General features: G+C 42.6%; 1 protein-coding gene across 6 annotated transcripts in view; it reads right to left on the bottom strand.

Annotated features, from left to right (window-relative positions):
* LRP1B (LDL receptor related protein 1B) overlaps positions 1 to 20,238 on the bottom strand; it is a 2,172,167-nt gene that overhangs the window by 114,705 nt on the left and 2,037,224 nt on the right. For all 6 annotated transcript variants that reach the window (XM_073634235.1, XM_073634238.1, XM_073634240.1 and 3 more), the window contains 5 exons: positions 19,236 to 19,477; positions 16,882 to 17,105; positions 15,236 to 15,342; positions 4,931 to 5,047; positions 1,159 to 1,332 (listed from right to left, as the gene is read on the bottom strand). In XM_073634235.1, the coding sequence (XP_073490336.1) occupies positions 1,159 to 1,332; positions 4,931 to 5,047; positions 15,236 to 15,342; positions 16,882 to 17,105; positions 19,236 to 19,477 (864 nt within the window). The remainder of the gene's footprint in view (positions 1 to 1,158; positions 1,333 to 4,930; positions 5,048 to 15,235; positions 15,343 to 16,881; positions 17,106 to 19,235; positions 19,478 to 20,238) is intronic.

The raw sequence follows: 20,238 nt of genomic DNA, 5'->3' as shown, positions 1-20,238 counted from the left end.
TGTCCCCCTTGATAGCGGCCCTGGGTGGGGGGATATTGACATCTGATGTACAGTGAGGGAAAAAAGTATTTGATCCCCTGTTGATTTTGTAGGTTTGCCCACGGAAGAAAAACGATCAGTCTATAATTTTAATAGTAGGTTTATTTTAACAGTGAGAGACAGAATAACAACAAAAATATCCAGAAAATGTATTTCAAAAAAGTTATAAATTGATTTGCATTTTATTGAGTGAAATAAGTATTTGACCCCTTCACAAAACATGACTTAGTACTTGGTGGTAAAACCCTTGTTGGCAATCACAGAGGTAAGACGTTTCTTGTAGTTGGCCACCAGGTTTGCACACATCTCAGGAGGGATTTTGTCCCATTCCTCTTTGCAGATCCTCTCCAAGTCGTTAAGATTTCAAGGCTGATATTTGGTAACTCGAACCTTTAGCTCCCTCCACATATTTTCTGGGGGATCTGTCTCTCACTGTTAAAATAAACCTACCATTAAAATTATAGACTGATCATTTCTTTGTCAGTGAGCAGACGTACAAAATCAGCAGGGGATCGAATTCTTTCTTCCCTGTGGGTTGCTCTGAACACATAGGGGTTGATTTACTAAAGGCAAATAGACTGTGCAGTTTCTCCAGAGCTTAGTTAATGAGCTAAAAGCTCTGCTGACTTCCATCATCCAATCATGTGGAAGCAAAAATGCTGTTTTTTTATTTTCTTTGCACGTGATTGGGTACTCTTTGCACAGTGAAGCTTTACCTCATTCACTAAGCTCTGAGGCAACTGCACCTTGCAGAGGACAACTGCACTTTGCAAAATGAACAATCTAGTTGCCTTTAGTAAATCAACCCCATAGTCTTACAGATACAACTGGCCCTTTGAAGGCATCCAATGCTGGTGTGCCCTGTAATGAAATTGAGTTTGACACCCCTGCTCTATATCATTAGTGAATGAGGGAAGAATTATGTGTGCTGCCCACAGTGGCCAATTAGCTTCTTTCAGTGCAGTTTGGCTAAAAGAAACGGAACATTTGATTAGTTATTATGTTACAAGACAAACTGAGCCAATATTTCCTTTATACAATACAGACAAAACACACACATCTATTATCATTTTGCCCTTTATTTTCTTATAACAGCCATATAATCGGAACTAGACTTACTGTGTGGCTGTTTGTAATGATGCGCGATTAGGACGCTTTTTGCTTTCTCCACGCTCAAGTTTAAAAACTCCATGGTGCCGTTGCCAGACTTCTGTATTCTAAATGCACCATTTTTAAGACCAGCTCCATAAATGTAATCCTCAAATATGTCTATTCTGTGAGGGTACATCAGTCCTGTGGGAGAGAAAGGCATATAAAGTCAGCCACTAGGCTGTTTATTAAGAACATAAAATCCGACGGGGCTTTGACCAGTGGGTGATGCATGAGGATGTTTGTTAAAATGTTTTACAACTCAGCTGTCAGTCCATTTTGTTTTATGTCCCCCATAATCACCACAGGCATCACACAGCCAGACCTCCAAGGTTTACACTTTTTACATCTCTGCTCAAAACTTAGTCCAGCAAAAAAAAGGCAAAACATAGGGATTTATTTACTAAAGGCAAATCCACTTTGCACTACAAGTGAACTTGGAAGTGCAGTCGCTGTAGATCTGAGGAGGACATGCAAGGAAAATAAAAAATAGCATTTTAGCTTGCACATGATTGGATGATAAAATCAGCATGGCTTCCCCTCATTTCAGATCTTCCCCTCGGATCTAAAGTGACTGCACTTCCAAATGCACTCGTAGTTCAAAGTGGAGTTGCCTTTAGTAAATCAACCCCAAAGTGTTACAAGTTTAGTTTTAAAGGACCAAAAAAAAAAAAGTTATAGCAAGTGCTTTTAATTACAGCAAATGCGTGGAAATACCCACCGGTTCAAAAAGCGACATATTTGTTATATCAGCATCAGCTTTATTGAACAAGTTTGTACAAGGCATTCATTTTTAGTTTGCAATGACTCTTTACATACAAGTGTGGCTTGAGGGAAAAAATGATCCTTATAGTGATTGTAAAGTCTCTTTTTTCCCCTATAAAAATAACAAATATGTTATACTTACCTGCTCTGTTGCAGTGGATTTGCACAGAGCAGCCAAAATCCTCCTCTTCTCGGGTCCCTCTTCTGTGATCCTGGCCCCTCCCTCCTATTTAGTGCCCCCACAGCAAGCAGCTTGCTATGAGGGCACCCAAGCAGAGTCACAGCTCCGTGTGTCCATTCAGACACAGAGTCCTGGCCCCACCCCCTCTCTCCCCTGATTGGCAGAAGCCAATGGCACCACTTCTGAATCTCAGACGGCTGCGACACTCATGGACAATGCTGGACAGAGAGGAACCTCAGGTAGGTATTAGGGGGGATGAGGGGGGCTTCTGCACACAGAAGGCTTTTTATCTTAATGCATAGATAAGATAAAAAAACCTTCTGCCTTTACAACCACTTTAAAGTGGTTGTAGAGGCAGAAAGTTTTTTTCTCATATTAATGCATTCTATGCATTAAGATGAAAAGCCTTCTGTGTGCAGCAGCCTCCCCTCAGCCTCCATAATACTTACCTGAGCCCCATCTAGATCCAGCAATGTTGCACAAGAGACTCTCCCTCCCCATTGGCTGAGACAGCAGCAAAGCGCTATTGGCTCCCGCTGCTGTCAATCAAATTCAGTGCGCCAATGAGGAGAGAGAGGGGGTGGAGCCGGGCCACGGCTCCATGTGTGAATGGACACAGGGAGCACAGGGAGCTGTGGCTCGGAAAGCTGCTTGCTATGGGGGCACTCAACAAGAGGCAGGGTCAAGGAGCACTGAAGAGGGTCCCAAGAAGAGGAGGAACTGGGCTGCTCTGTGCAAAACCATTACACAGAGCAGGTAGATAGAGCAGTATAACATGTTTGTCATTTAAAAAAACAAACAAAAAAAACCAAGACTTTAGTATCACTTTAAGCTGACCATACGTGGGTCATTTTTTGTTTGTGCAAGCAGGGGGTGAATGAAAAAAACTGACCCAATTGGGGTTCATTTACTAAAGGCAAAGAGACTGCAGTTGCACTATGCAAGAGCAGTTGCTCCAGAGCTTAGTAAATGAGCAGAGACTCTGTTGACTTCCATCATCCAATCGTGCAAGCAAAAATGCTGTTTTTTAAATTTTCGCTGCATGTGATTGGGTATTTTTTGCAAAGCAAACCTTTACGTGCACAGTCTATAGAATGGTTTAGATCAAAGCATATTGATGTGTTAGAATGGCCCAGTCAAAGTCCAGACCTAAATCCAATTGAGAATCTGTGGCAAGACTTGAAAATTGCTGTTCACAGACGCTCTCCATCCAATCTGACAGAGTTTGAGCTATTTTGTGTGGCAATAACTCTCGGTGGAGCTACTGGTTTAAGCGGGCTTGTTACCTTCACTCTCCTTCCCCCTGTTTCACCGGAACCGGGTCTAGGGTTCCGTTGAGTTTACCTCTGGACGATACACGCACCAACACTTGAGTACGTTTTCAATGCTTTATTAAATGATTTACTAAGGAAATAGCAGGAAAGAGGCAGAAGGGAAACTGCAGAAGAAACTCAAATATCTTCTTGTAAGATTCTTGGCAAATGTCCTGGTAGAATTTGGATATTACAATAGAATGCGCTCCCCTCGTGGGACACACTCTTTGCATGCCTGGATAGGCCTCTCTCACTTGCCTAGCAGCCAGTACGTAGCATGAACAAAAGTCTCTGCCACAGACTTGTTTGGGATAAACCTGTACGATCCTCTGCCAGGATGTATTGGTCTTTCTGCAATGAATGTCAGTCACAGTGCTTGAACCTTTAAGCCAACCCGGCAACACTATGCTGTATAGTTACTTTTAGGATACGTCCTCCAACCGAGTCACCAGGCCCCTCTCCAGACCAGCACGCTGCGTGATCCTTCCATGACGGGTCCTCCCCTGGGATCTCCTCGGTTGTCCAGCTTCTTCACTTGGGATAGACAGCTCAGGACCATTCCTCGGCTGCTGTGGTAGACCCCAGACAAGCTTCTGGGTCCACCCCTGCGCCGCAGCGGCGTGGGCCTCCGGAACGGAGGACCACTAGATTGCTCTCTAACGTTTACGTGTCGGCCAGGAGGGCCAGCAGGTGGCTGTAAAAACGAACCCCTAATATGGCGTCTGTCCCATAAATACCCTCGCCCAGAATGCATCTCGGAGGACCACCTCCACCGAGTTGTCTCCGGGACAGAAGAGCATCCATACGATTCGACACGTTGCCTTTCCAACACTGACCAGTGATAACAGCGACACCCTCCGGTCAGTATGGAAACACACACAACGTCAGCCAAGCTGGAACAGAGGCAAACTTAACCTTCCTAACGAACAAGTTACTAAATTTACCTAACATATGGTAGATCGCAAATCTACCAGCGCTACATTTGCAAAAAAGAATGAGCAAAAATGTCACTCTCTAGATGTGCAAAGCTGGTAGAGACATCTCCAAAAAGACTTGCAGCTGTAATTGTAGTGAAAGGTGGTTCTACAAAGTATTGACTCCGGGGGGCTGAATACAAATGTACCCCACACTTTTCACATATTTATTTGTAAAAAAATTTTGAAAATCATTTATCATTTTCCTTCCATTTCACAATTATGTGCCACTTTGTGTTGGTCTATCACATAAAATCCCAATAAAATACATTTACATTTTTGGTTGTAACATGACAAAATGTGGAAAATTTCAAAGGGGTGTGAATACTTTTTCACTGTAAATAAAATAAAACATTGGCCAACACCGCCTCTTCTTCATGCCTCAATCATACTTGCCCTTCAATGAAAACACACCCAGTCCTTTTTTATGTCATCTACTGAGTTGATTCATACCATTCATAGCAATTATACCAAAAATGGGGGTTCAGAATAATTCTACTTTCACATACCTTGTTTATTAGTGACCACCATTACTGAATCAGAACCATCAAGTTTCACGGTACCAATAACGGACAGTTCAAAGTCTGCCCAGTACAAACGCTGTCCGAAATGGTCAACAACAAGGCCTAGAGAAAAAAGAAAACACATAAAAGGAGTTACTTCAGGATATATGTATATTTTACAGGAAATTAAAATAATTATTCAAACTGAAGCAATTTGGCGAGAGAAAAGTGTATTTCAGGTCACAGTGGGTCACTTGCCAGCTGCTACGTTATGCACAGCTCTGTGCACTCAGCCACTCCGTCCAAGACCGCGGTGCAGCAAATTGCATTTGTTATACTTTTGTGTTCTGAAGGAATATTTCCTTTGATCTAGTGAAAATCCAGTGAACTCCGGCTCTTAATAATAAAACACAAGCTGTTTGTATTCTGTAAGATTTGTACCACACCGCAGTGGGGAACTATGTGTTGGGAAAGTTAAAGCCGACATCCTTCCTAATAATGGGTTTATCTGAAATAAATTCTGGTGGATCAACTTATAGCCTACCACAATTTTTTTTTTCAGAAAACAAAACATTCTTTTGAAAGTTTACAAAAAATGAAGCAGAAAACTTCAAGCAGAACTGAGTTGATGCGGAGCTGAAAACCAGACGCTCTGATGTGTAGAGAACTGAAAACATAAGGGAAACATAAAGGTGAACTCTGGGTATTGTAACAATTTCATGCATCTACATATAGAGGTCAGCAGTCCAGTACCACCCTCGATATACCCCTTCATTACCAGACAAGTTTTCATGCAAAAATGTACTCAAATTACTTTTATATCATTTTCAGAGGCAAATAGTACTTTCTTTTGGGCCAAACATTTTGAAAAAAAAACAAAACAAAACACTGTGGCTTACCTTCTCTTATAAAGCATATTTAATAACGCAGTACAAGCATCTTCAAAATGACCCCTTTTTGGAAAGTAGACACTCCAAGGTGATCTCATATATATGTACATTTTTTTGGAAACATGCTGGTATTGAGGTTAAAACATGGAGCTTGGCTATGGTGCATCAGATACAGTGCATTGTTGAACATCTGACCTCCAAGAGATTTACCCCCGTTTCTGACCAATCCATTTTTTGCGATATGGCACTGTGTTACTTTAACCACTTGCCGACCATTATACGGCGGCAGGTCGGCTCATTCCCGCGAATTGCCATAGCTGTACGTTGGCTCCTTTATTAGCCATAGCAGGCACACGCGCGTGCTGCACGGCGGGGGACACGATGCACTTGGCCGACCACCTGCGATCAGAAAGAGAGCCAGGACCAGTATCTGTCAATGTAAACAGACAGATCCCCATTCTGACAGGGAGAGAGTCCCACCCCACCCCCAACGTGGCCTGCAGCCGCAATGTCCGACGGCCACCCACGATCACGGGAAAGAGAGCCAGAACCAGGATCTGTCAATGTAAACAGACAGATCCTCGTTCTGACAGGGGAGGAGAGAATCACCTCCCCCCTAGTTAGAAACACCTCCCAGGGAACACATTTAACCTCTTGATCGCTCCCTAGTGTTAACCCCTTCCCTGCCAGTGTCATTTACACAGTAATCAGTGCATTTTTATAGCACTGATCGCTGTATAAATGTCAATGGTCCCCATAAAATGCCAAAAGTGTAAAAAAAAAAAAAAATGCAGTAAAACTATCCCCTATTTTGTAGACGCTATAACTTTTGCATAAACCAATCAATATACGCTTATTGCAATATTTTTACCAAAAATATGTAGAAGAATACATATTGGCCTAAACTGGTGAAGAAATTGCTTTTTTTAAATTTTTTTAGGATATTTATTATAGCAAAAAGTAAAAAATATTGTTTTTTTAAAAAAATTGTCGCTCTTTTTTTGTTTATAGTGCAAGAAATAAAAACCGCAGAGGTGATCAAATACCACCAAAAGAAAGCTCTATTTGTGGGGAAAAAAGGACGTCAATTTTGTTTGAGTACAACGTCGCACAAACGCACAATTGTTAGTTAAAGCGATGTGGTACCGTATCGCAGAAAATGGCCTGGTCATTAAGGGAGAAAATCTTCCATTCTGTAAGTGGTTAACTGACAATTGCGCGGTCATGCAACGCTGTACACACAGAAAATGTATGTGCATTTTTTTCCTCACAAATCGAGCTTTCTTTTGGTGGTATTTGATCACCTCTGCGTTTTTTTTTTTTTTTTGCGTGATAACAAAAAAAGTCTGACAATTTTGAAAAAAAACAATATTTTTTATTTTCTGCTATAAAACATATTTAATAAAAAAATTGAAAATCTAATTTCTTCACTAATTTAGGTCAATATGTATTCTGCTACATATTTTTGGTTAAAAAATCTCAATAATATATTAATTGGTTTGCACAAAAGTGATAGCGTCTACAAACTATGGAATATTTTTATTTATTTTAATTTTTTTTACTAGTGATGGTGGTGAACAGCGACTTATTGCCATAAGCCATCCCCATGAGTAAGCCTTGGTGGGCGGGGTGAAAGGTGTTGGGAGCATGGCCTGGTGAGGGTCCAGGCTGAGACTGACATTCACCATCACACAGCAGGCTCTGAGTTAATGTGCAACTCCCGGGGCACGTATCACTCGCTACATTCCCATACAGCCCGAGTGGCTTACACAAATATGTTGGAAAAGAGACTTATACCGGGACTGTGATACTGTGATGGACATTCTGACACTAATTGACACTTTTGACACTTTTTGGGAGCCAGTTACACAAATACAGTAATCAGTGCTAAAAATATGCACCGTCACTGTACTAATGACACTGGCTAGGGAGGGGTTAACATCAGGGATGATCAAAGGGTTAACTGTGTGCCTAGCCTGTGTTTCAGCGTACTGTGGGAGTTGCCCCCACTAAGGGAAGACATGGATACATGTCCCTGCTTTGCAGGAAAACAGGATCCATGCCTTCCCTATTGAAAGAACGGTGATCTGCCTCTTTTACATAGGAAGACTGCCATTCTGCCTGTGTAAGGAATGATCGGAGGGTGCTGCGGTACTTGCTGATCAGCTCTGCTGTGTATAATCACAGCAGGAGTGAAGCAGAAGAGCCAGATCACATATATATACGTGATCCAGCCCACAGCTGCCGCCCTATAGCAGTAAAACTGCTATGGGGTGGACAGCAAACAGTTAATGTACCACTCGGATGTACCACTATTTAGCCACTCGGATCACTTCTGCCTAAAAGGGAATCGCCGGATGAAAAGATAGATACCGGGATGATGCCTGTAGGTGCAGGCATCATCACAGTATAACCACTAAAACCTGAGGACATCCATGGACATCCTCCCGGTTGGAAGTGGTTAATAGGTTCATGCAAGAATCTGAAAATTGTTTCTAAATATAATTGTGCAGGCTTACATAAGAAATATTTGCTGTATATTAATATTTATATTAATCCCTTTGTTTAGGTTTACTTATTTCCACTTTTTGGCTGCAAAGACTGGGGTCGGAGATCACCTGAAGTCTGACACTCATTACTATGTCAGCTGTTTGCCAGGTTGCAAAGTGTTGGGTCAAAGTTGAATGAAAGAAATTGGCTGCACACCAACGGAATAGAAATCCATTTATTGAATATTCCATAAAAGGTACATGGCACACACCACAAGTGCGATGGCCGGAACAGAGGTGAATGCTTTTCACACAGCTACACCGTGCTTACTCATTACCTTTTTACATTTACACCCTCCTTTAAGATCTCCTCCATACATAAAATCGGTAAACGTTTAAGAATAATATTCCTAATGGAGTCAAATTCTGTGCTATAATGGGTAGTAATGGTGAGTCTATGGTCCTACTCCTTAGTTCTATTTGGGTTACTAGCCTTGCTGGGGTTCATTTAGGATAATAGGTCTATTCTCCTCTTCCCCCTTGCAATAAACAACGCTCTATCAAGCATCCATCTCGGGTAACCTCTCTCTATAAAGCGTTGATATAAAGCAGAAGCCTTCTATTCGAAAGTGGTATCGCTACTACAAACCCGTCAGACTCTCAAGAATTGCCCAACGAGTTTCCCTTTGATTGTGTGTTTTGGATGGCAAGAAGGAGGGTTTTACCCAATAAAGGCTTTCTGTAAAGGGAAGTAGCAACACCCGATTCTTTACCGATCAATTTTACATCTAGATAACAGATCCTTTTTTATCCCCCTGTCCTTTAAACGACAGATTTTTATTGTTAGAGTTCGGGAACACAAGGAAGGAATCATGATGTGTAAACCCATCCTTCATGAAGATCAATAGATCGTCTATATAGCTGAGGTATAGCTTGATTAAAGGCCTAAAGGGGTTCTCTGATCCAAAGATGGGGGGCGAAAACTTGGGTCAAAGTTCACCTGAAGTCTGACACTTCTTAACACGCCAATTGTTTGCCTGGCTTCAAAGTCTTGGGTCAAGGTTCAGCTAAAGTCTGACAGTCTTCACCATGTCAACTGTTTTGCCAACTGCAAAGTCTGGGGTAGAGCTCGCCTGAAGTTTGACACGCATTACCATGTCAGCTGTTTGGCCAGCTGCAAAGTCTAGGTTCAGAGCTCACTAAAGTCTCACGCTCATTACCATGTCAACTGTTTGGCTGGCTGCAAAGTCTGAGGTCAAAGTTCACCTGAAGTATTACACTCATTACTATCTTAACTCTTTGGCCAACTGCAAAGTCTGGGGTTAGAGACCACCTGAAATCTGACACTTATTACCATGTCAACTGTTTGGTCAGCTGCAAAGTGTGAAGTCAGAGCTCATGTGGAGTCTGACACTTCTTACCATGTCATCTATTTTGCCAGCTGCAATGTCTGGGGTCAGAGCTCACCTGAAGTTAGACACTAATTACCATGTCAGCTGTTTGGACTCACACACTGTTCTAATCTCTGAGTGTGCATGACATTGCCTTGTAGTTGTCTGGGTTCTCCTTAACTATAAGGTGGTACCTTCTGACACTAGTTGTGGCTGAGGTCAAGCAGTTGACAGTGCAGCAGGTGTCAAACCTCAGTTGACCTCTAACCCCTAACATTTAGGCTGAAGAGTCATACTCAGACAAAATATGTAAATCTAACCAAAGAAGCATTTATACAACTTTCATAAGTAAGCCTACACAGTTTTGCAATAATTTAAGACTGACTATTTAAAATATTGCAGAAGTCCAATAACGTATATCCATGTAAATGAATGGCTTAACTTATTTAAAAAAGGGAACAGACTCCCTATTAAAAAATCAACCTGCCAAAGTATATGTCTTTCATTCTTTGACAGATGTGACAGCTCTAGTATTTTCAATATGTGAATTGCGGAGCTCGGCATCCATCAGCTGTCACCACAGGACACCAATAACCTTAAACCAATGTCAGCTAGAAAAGACGATTGTAAGTCCATAACCTTCACTTGATTTCGACAGACAGGTGATTATCCGTGCTGTCAGCGATGGACTCATTTGCACCACAGGGGGTCCGAAACTCAACTCCTATCATAAGCTATGAAAAAATATTTCAATTTATCAAAGTCCGAAGTTCAGACAACCTGTTGAAGAAATTGGCCTTTTGTGCCAGATCCACTGAATCTCTCCAAATAACAACATGCAGATCAGTCAGTAAAACAGCCATTTTCAGAAATTCTGGATGCTGGGTGAAGGGTTCAACTCAATTTTCATAGTTTTACACTAGGCATGCCCACAGCATCAACGCTGTACTCTGGTCTATGCAAAATTGTACTAGTATCTAAAGACAGAGCTGTTTATGAATATGAACTCATAATAGCTTTCTGAAGGTGGAACGGCTGCTAATATGCAAATTTGCCTTTAAAATCATTGGCGGTGAACATGTAGTGTGTCTGTTCCCCACTCCCACCTTTGCATCAGCTTGACTGGCATATGACCCATAGGGTAGTTCTATTGGTTCAGAGAGCATTTTTTTTTCCCAGATCAGACTGTATTCACACTTGAGCTTAATGATTTTCAGGCAATCTCTGCATTTTTATGCACGCAAACAAGTATATGTCAGTAATTTACACGTATATTGAAGCTTTCGATGTTTTTTTGGCCAACAAAAAGCAATAGAGAGAGACCAGTTCTTTCAGGTCCATAAAGACATGGATGAGAGAGTTTGGGGTGGAGGAACTTGACTGGGCTGCACAGAGTCCTGACCTCAATGCGATAGAACACCTTTGGGATAAATTAGAGCGGCGACTGCGAGCCAGGCCTTCTCCTCCAATATCAGTGTCTGACCTCACAAATGCACTTCTGGAAGAATGGTCAAACATTCCCATAGACACACTCCTAAACCTTGTGGACAGCCTTCCCAGAAGAGTTGAAGCTGTTATAGCTGCAAAGGGTGGGCCAGCTCAATACTGAAACCTACAGACTAAGACTGGGATGCCATTAACGTTGATGTTCGTGTAAAGGCAGGTGTCCTAATACTTTTGACAATATAGTGTATGTCTCAAAATTAAACTCATGTGGTTTTTAAAGCATCACTCATGACAGGCGCCTGAGTGCTCATATGTGAATGTCCACCATATAAATACATGGCATTTTGTTTGTTGAGAGTTTTGTAGATTTGAGCATCAAGCTACAAAACACTCAGGTGTGAATCAGGCCGTAGACTTTTTTTATTGCATGGTGACAATGAGATTAGATTTAGATTCAGATTTTAGCAATTTAGATTTTAGTAATAGTAACTGAAAATAACAGTCAAATAAATTGAATAACTACTGTTACAGCAAACAACACTTGTGTCAAAACTTAGTGAATTGTGCCTTATGACTGTTCAAGTGATATTAAAGCCTTGTCTTTTTTTCTTTTTTTTTTCTTTTTTAATAACAAACATGTTATACTTATCCGCTCTGTGCAGTGGTTTTGCACAGAGCAGCTCAGATCCTTCTCTTCACAGGTTTCTTGCCGGTGCTCTTGGTCCCTCCCTCCTTCCGGGTGCCCAAACAGCAAGCAGCTTGCTATGAGGGGCCCCCAAGCAACTGTGTGTGTGTACATTCACACATAGAGCTATGGCTCGTCCCTGCCCCTTCCGTCTCCTGATTGGCTCACTGGTTATGATTCACAGCAGTGGGAGCCAATGCACAAAGGTAAAAAACCTTGTGCCTTTACAACCACTTTCACAACATGGGGTGACTTAATTAGAAAAAAAAAATCTCTCTAAAACCTTATCTACACTGACAACATTACAAGTCTATACAAACAAACCTTAGCCAAGTCCTATTTCAAGGCATCACTGGTATTAAAGCTCCTAGTTTGCACCAAACTCTGCTTGTTTGGGTAGACTTTGAGCCCATTTGGCAGGGGCTGTATATTATATATTGTAGCTGTTTTTTCCTTCTTTTACAGTCAATTGTTATTAGGGAAGTGATGGGTGTCAGCACTTGCATTGTCCTTTAACCAGTGGCTTAACAGGCCCCATTCATTTATTGGTCGGAAACCCCAGCTATGTAAATAAAGTGGCCGGGATAGTTTAAAAAAAAAAAAAAAAGAAAAAAACAGCGTGCGGTTCCCTTGATCTGGTATGAATTTTAAGGCATATCCCAATGCAAAAAAAAACAAACAAAATAAATGGCATGATGTCCCCCCAAATTCAGATACAGCAAATCCCCCAGTGCCCAGACAAGGTCATCTAGAGTCCAAACTGTGCTTCCCCGCCCAAGATGTAAAAAAATGATGTGTCAGCATGCCTACCCCTTAAGCATAAATTGCCCCTCCTCCCAGGAAATATCTGCCACCCCTTCTGAAATCTCCCCTCCCAGCTCAAATCCTCTTTCTCTCTCTTCAAATCCCCCCCCCCCAAAAAAAAAACACTTTTCCTAGCACAATCACTCTACTCCTTAAAATTTCCCCTTTGAGTATACATCCTCTCCAGCCCCTCCCAGCACAATCCCCCCCCCCCTCCTAGCACAACCCCCCCCACCCCCACATTTCTTCTCCTAGGACATATACGCCCCAATCATCCCTACTAGCACAAATGGGAAGAGACATCATTTAGATTCTGCTGTAGTTTAGTAACACTTACAGGCAGGACAGCCATCAGAAATTTTTGGGTCCCTTACACAGCTTTAGGCCTGCCCCCCCGAGCCTGACCACCAACATTTCCCAGGGCTTGCCCACGGTCCATCCTACCGAATCCGCACACCGGCCACCTCACCTGTATGCACTCAGCCCCCCCGCAATCCTGTATATATGTCAGCCCCCTCACACCTGTATATATGTCAGTGCCCCATCCCCCCACATACCTGTATATTTGTCAGCCCCCCCACACACCTGTATATATGTCAGCCCCCCCACACACCTGTATATATGTCAGCCTCCACACACACCTGTATATATGTCAGCCCCCCCACACACCTGTATATATGTCAGCCCCCCACACACACCTGTATATATGTTAGCCCCCCCCACACACACCTGTATATATGTCAGCCCCCCACACACACCTGTATATATGTCATCCCCCACACACCTGTATATATGTCAGCCTCCCCACACACCTGTATATATGTTAGCCCCCCCACACACACCTGTATATATGTCAGCCCCCCACACACACCTGTATATATGTCAGCCCCCCCACACACCTGTATATATGTTAGCCCCCCCACACACACCTGTATATATGTCAGCCCCCCCACACAAACCTGTATATATGTCAGCCCCCCACACACACCTGTATATATGTCAGCCCCCCACACACCTGTATATATGTCAGCCCCCCCACACACCTGTATATATGTCAGCCCCCCCCAAACACCTGTATATATGTCAGTGCCCCACCCACCCACACACACCTGTATATATGTCAGCCCCCACACACCTGTATATATGTCAGCCCCGTCACAAACCTGTATATATGTCAGCGCCCCACCCCCCCACACACACCTGTATATATGTCAGCCCCCACACACCTGTATATATGTCAGCCCCCCACACACACCTGTATATATGTCAGCCCCCACACACCTGTATATATGTCAGCCCCCCACACACACCTGTATATGTCAGCCCCCACACACCTGTATATATGTCAGCCCCCCACACACACCTGTATATATGTCAGACCCCACACACCTGTATATATGTCAGCCCCCCACACACACCTGTATATATGGCAGCCCCTCACATACACAAACCTGTAAACACACAAGGCTCTGGCCCCACCCTGTACACATGGCCCCCCTCCCTTTCCCTCACAGCCCCTACTTGTAAAGAAGATCTTCCTACCTGGCCCCAGCCCATTTTCACAAAGCTGACATGTTGCTGAGAAGCTCAGTACAAATCACACAAGGGGTGCACATACACATAGTAGCCAGAGGTGTCAGTAGAGAGCTCGATGTCTGAGCTCAGTGACACGAGAACAGCAGAAGCTGTGAAATCATTTCTGTAATGCACAGCACGCTCCCCTTCACCCGTCCTGCCTTCTTCTGGCCCCGACGGGCCCCTCGGGCCCCTTACTGTTGTGACGGCTGTACCCCGTGATGGCAGCCCTGCTTACAGGTCTTGTCTCTCTCCCAACCTGTATATAGACAATCATAGGAGAAGCAGCATGGTGACGATATAATTCTGTCCCTCTGCTCCCTCCTCCTATCAGTTTGCTCCTTACACTGCAGCACAATTAATTGGCTCCATGTGCTGCCTTTCCTCCCCCCCCCCCACACACGTCTGAGCTCTGCTATACACAGACTGAAGGAGGCTGATAGGAAGTCAAAGTCACACGCTTGCACTGCTTGCATTGAAACAAATAATGAATAAATGATTTTGTAAATTAATTATGCATTAATAAATACAAAGCTGCATTAATTTGTGCCTTTTATATCTGCCTGAAGTTCAGCTTTAAATGGATTATGCCGCATACCCATGACTGGACTTTACGGCATACTTTGCCCGGCCGACTTTTCGACAGACTTTACGACAGACTTTCCGAATGAACGGACTTGGCTACACAGGATCAACCGAAGTCCGACGGATTTGTACGTGATGACGTACGACCGGACTAAAACGAGGAAGTTCATAGCCAGTAGCCAATAGCTGCCCTAGCGTCGGTTTTTGTCCATCGGACTAGCATACAGACGAGCGGACTTTTCGACCAGACTCGAGTCCGTCGGATAGATTTGAAACATGTTTCAAATCTAAGTCCATCAAACTTTTGAGAAAACAAAGTCCGCTGGAGCCCACACACGATCGAATTGTCCGACGAAATCCGGTACGCCGGACCAAGTATGCCGTAAAGTCCGATCGTGTGTACGCGGCATTACACTCATACTAAACTTTACAACTAAATCAGATACCTGTTGGCCTCTCCAAGTTTTTTTGCACCAATATTCTTCTTAAAGTCCCATCCATTGCTGCCTCTTCAATATGCGAGTGGTCTCCAATGACTGTCCAGTACATCATCCTTATGTTGGCCAAAGAGAAAAAAAAAAGAGAAAATGTAGGCAAACAACGATTTAAACAAGCAAAAGAAAAATGTAAAATACAAAATACTAGAGATTTATTCAGCAGAATCAGACCAATAACTGCCTCTAATTGTTGTGGGATAGTTTTATAGCAACATAGTGTTGCCCCCATATGCCAGCTCATAGTATATACATGAAAGTATGTATTATATGGTATGAACCGATACCTGAAAAGAAAATAATTATATTGCCCAGAGTAATCAAAATATGTTTTTCCTTTTATATTGTGTTTATATTGTGTTTTTGAGTGTTTTGAGTTTACAGTCCTAGCACAGCATGGAGTTGTTTTCTGTTATAATGTAATTTGTTATAGTTATTATTATGTTCAGTGCATAGGAGATGCTAGAACTTGATACAGCTGAAGGCCTGCAGTACATGAACCTCCTGCTGCTTCTTGAATATTCTCCCACCAGTCATCATATCACCAGTCAGGCAGCACTGACATGAGAAAACAAAACCCTTCCTCTACCAGGATGGCTTCCTTCACCCAGAGACGAAGTGCAGACCAAGGCATTGTAAGTCGCTAATGGGAAAAAAAGAAGGGCAACAAAGCTAATAAAGGGACTGGAGGACGTTAGTTATGAGGAAAGGTTGCGAGCACTGAACTTATTCTCTCTGGAGAAGAGACGCTTGAGAGGGGATATGATTTCAATATACAAATACCGTACTGGTGACCCCACAATAGGGATAAAACTTTTTCGCAGAAGGGAGTTTAACAAGACACGTGGCCACTCATTAAAATTAGAAAAAAAGAGAGATTTAACCTTACACTACGTAGAGGGTTCTTTACTGTAAGAGCAACAAGGATGTGGAATTCCTTTCCACAGGCGGGGGTCTCAGCGGGGGGCATCGATAGTTTAAAAAAACTATTAGATAAGCACCTGAACGACCGCAACATACAGGGATATACAATGTAATACTGACATATAATCACACACATAGGTTGGACTTGATGGGCTTGTGTCTTTTTTCGACCTCATCTACTATGTAACTATGTAATATATATATGAAAAGGACATCTCTGCTATGGTTCGTGACTCTAATTAGTATAGAAGGGCCCACCATGTCTCCAGTACTCAGCTGATACAGTAAAACAAAGGCGTATACCTGACACAGAGTATTTACTAAAACTGGAGAGTGCAAAATCTGGTGCAGCTGTGCATGGTAACCAATAGTTTCTAACTTCAGCTTGTTCAAATAAGCTTTGACAAAAAAAGAAAACGGAAGCTGATTAGTTTCTATGCACAGCTACACCAGATTTTGCACTCTCCAATTTTAGAAAAATCAACCCAACAGTCACTAAGTAATGCAGGGAATTATTTAGAGTGAAAACCAAAATCTTTTTATATTTGGATACAGAGAGGAAAGGTTAGAACCTGTCATACTTTTACTTATGTGTTTCTGGTCTAACCTAACTTCCACTGTACCTGAAAATACCCATTAGTATTCAATTAACATGAGGAAAAGAAGAAACATACCCTTTTTTAGGATTCACAGTGATTGCATAAGGTTCTCCTGCGATGTTGGTGAGGAGCCGTGTACAGTTGGGTCCATTGATTTGACCAACATTTATGGAGTATCTCAGTCTTGTCCAATGAGTGGTGTAATAGCTAAACCAGTGCATTCGGGAGTGATCCGTCCAGTAGATATTCCCTGTCACCCAATCCACAGCTACGTCTCGGGGTCTTTTGAACTCGGGGCACTAGAAGAGAGACAATGTCAGGAGACAGTTTCCCTTTCATTGCAGGTAAGAATATGGCTAGCCGTTGGGTCTTTATTATTCATACCATTTTCACAAAGATTTGATACTTTTATGTAATTGTAGTCATCATAGATAAAAAAAAAATATAGTAACATATAGTTTTAAGCATATCAAAAGCCAAACATTTTTCTTATTTATTTTGTATATTGTAGAACAATGGTTAAAATCCATGTTTTTTTAGGTGTTTTTGTGCTACATTATGGAGATTTTGCTTCACATTCTGTTCAAAGTGAGTGGATGAAAGACATTCCCTGTTGCTGTTTTCAGAATTTTGGATTTAATCCTACAGTCTCCAATAATGAAAGAAAACATCCCTGGCCTAATCAGTGCAGCAGGGGGGCTGGGCACAGAGAGGTAGCTATTTAATGATTTTTTGCCATAGGAGGAATAATTCCCTGTGCAATGGTTTCCAACAATATAATTAAAGTTTGACCCTTACTTTTTTATTTTATTAAATCACTAGGGCAGGTTGGAACTTTAATTGTCTGGAACCGCGCAATGGAAGAGTGTGTGCTGACCCCTCCACTCTATGTGTTACCCATTCCTGACCCCTGCACTCTGTACCTTACCCAATCATGACCCCTTAACTATATACAATACCCCCTCCTGACCCCCTTACTCTGTACTTTACGTACTCCTGACCCCAGACACTTGGTATGTAACCCACTCCTGAAACTTGAACTCATTACATTAACCACTTTACATCTGACCCCTGCACTCTGTACAATACTAATTTGTGATTCTGCACTCTATACGTTACCCACCCCTGACCCTTGCACTACATAAATTCACACACCTGACCCCTAAACTATGCACATCACCCACTCTAGACCCCTACACTCCATTCATTACACAATCCTGACCTCTGAACTATGTACATTACCCACTGCTATCCCTGCACACTGTACATTACTTACTTCTGACCCCTGCACTCTGTATGTTACATACTCCTGAGACCTGCGCTCTGTGTATTGCATACGTTTGACCCCTGTGCTTTATACATAGACTCAAGGATTAAGCCCTGCTCACTGTTTGCCACACCCAACTTTCTCACAGTGCACCGCCCCATTTTTCTCTGCTAGAGCTTGGGTGGGAGACGGGGTGTTTTCAGGCCCTGGCCCTGTCGGATGGGGTTGGAGCCTTGTCAGATAGACTGAACAAGGCCCCATAAATTCTAAAGGCAGCCCTGGGTCCAACACACTCTCTGCTGATTCAGAGCTATAGCTGTTCAAACATGAGCTTTGTAATCTAACTGTTCTAGAATAAGTTGTCCCTTGCATATAGAAGCATAGGTCAAATGCCCTACAAACGATTCCTTGCTGCATTGCCATATTCTGCAGTGCTCTCCATCACCTGCTCTTGTATGTAAGAAAACGGTCATAAAATAAATAATTAGGTTGCCACTGCTGACCTACTTCGATAAATGGTCACTGCTGTGCTGACCTTGGAGCTTCTCTACATTTGCAGTGTTTGATCTGGTAGTGCAGATCTGGAGTTCTGATAACCTGCTGCTTGCTTGCTCAAGGTCATTGATTTAAAAAAAAAAGATGCCAGGCAGCCAGCATTTCCAGGCAATCCACAATGGAAGGCCATCAATTTCTGTTATGGAAGGTGTTATTTAGGCCTAGTTATCTGGAAACCACTGTCCGTTGTCTAATCTAGGCACACCTCCACAGATCCAAGGGAACCTCTAATGGTAAGCTAGAAACCGACCCTGGAGCATACAGTAAACTACCTGATTAACTAATTCCTTTTGCTAACTACACTACTGTTAATAATTTAAACAATGACGTAAACAACTAATTTAGCACCTGCATCAATGGGTTTTGCACCTCCATGCAAGTTTTATTTGAATACAAAAGATTTAAGCATGTCAAATGAAGATCAGAAGAAGGTCAATGCAGGTCAAATGCATTCGTCAATGAATTCTGAATGATCTCAGAAGCATCAGTGCCTGATGTCAAATGGATACCATTAACATAAGCCCAATACTCATCGACACAGGCCCCAAAATAAATTTCAAGGTGAAAAATAGATGCTGCAGTATTCTAAGCAGATTCTTACACTCACAATCAATCCACTCTTGGTTTCTTTGCCTGCCCTTCCATGAAAGGTGTTATAGAAAATTCCTCCGGGGTTGAACTGAGTGCTCCAAATGATCATGTTGCCCTGGAGGTAGGTGTCCATCCCAGTAATCCTAGAATTGTGCGCAATGCGGGATATTTGCTGGTATTCCACGCTGTAGCCAAATGGATGTCTGAAAGCCAGGATCTCAGTGTCATTGGCCACGTAGAGAATTTGTTCCTCTGAGTCTGGAATCATAAAAGATACTCGTTTCAGTTTTCATAAGATTAATAGGAAAGGGACCTGAAAGTATGGAAGTCCTAAGGGAAATGTTAGAGGAAAAGAATCTGTAATCTGTATTAGAGTGTATATAAAAATCAAAGTGTCTGTATGGGCAAATCTTTTTTTTTCTTTGTTTATATTCCCACTTGGGAGATCTCCTTTCACAAGCTCCACCCAAAAGGGGAAACTCCGTTTGCCTGCCTCTTCCCCCCATCCACTGCCACATTTGGCATCTTTTGGTTGGAGGGGGAGCAGGTGTCTGGTTTTGACAGGTAAGGGCTCCCAGTTCCGGATCAGTTTGACGTGGCGAACTGAGCAAGAAGTTGTGCCCCCCTCCTTCCCCAGCAGCCTTTTGGGACACTTCACATGTCCCAGAAAACTACAGCTCAATCACAAAGCGCAGTGCACTTTGAGCATGTGCAGTACGAAACCAGCTGTGAAGTCAGGATGACGTTGCCAGCATCCTATAGCCGATTGAAGAAGACACCACTGGATGCCTGGACAGGTAAGTGCCCTAATAATTAAATTTAGCAGCTACAGTACTTGTAGCAGCTGACTTTTAATTTATGGGGGAGCCTGGAGTTCCCCTATAAAGACACAATAGGAATTGAGAGGATATCTCTTAGTCAGGTGTCGCCATTAGAATATTTGCTTTTACCTCCTGTTCTTGTGGCTCCTGTAAAATTTTGATTTCCCATGATTTTATGTGTCTGGAATACTGGCCACA

The sequence above is a fragment of the Aquarana catesbeiana genome, linkage group LG06, assembly GCF_042186555.1.
Source record: "Aquarana catesbeiana isolate 2022-GZ linkage group LG06, ASM4218655v1, whole genome shotgun sequence".
NCBI classification, from domain to species: Eukaryota; Metazoa; Chordata; class Amphibia; order Anura; family Ranidae; genus Aquarana; species Aquarana catesbeiana.
This window is presented reverse-complemented; position numbering and strand designations above follow the sequence as displayed.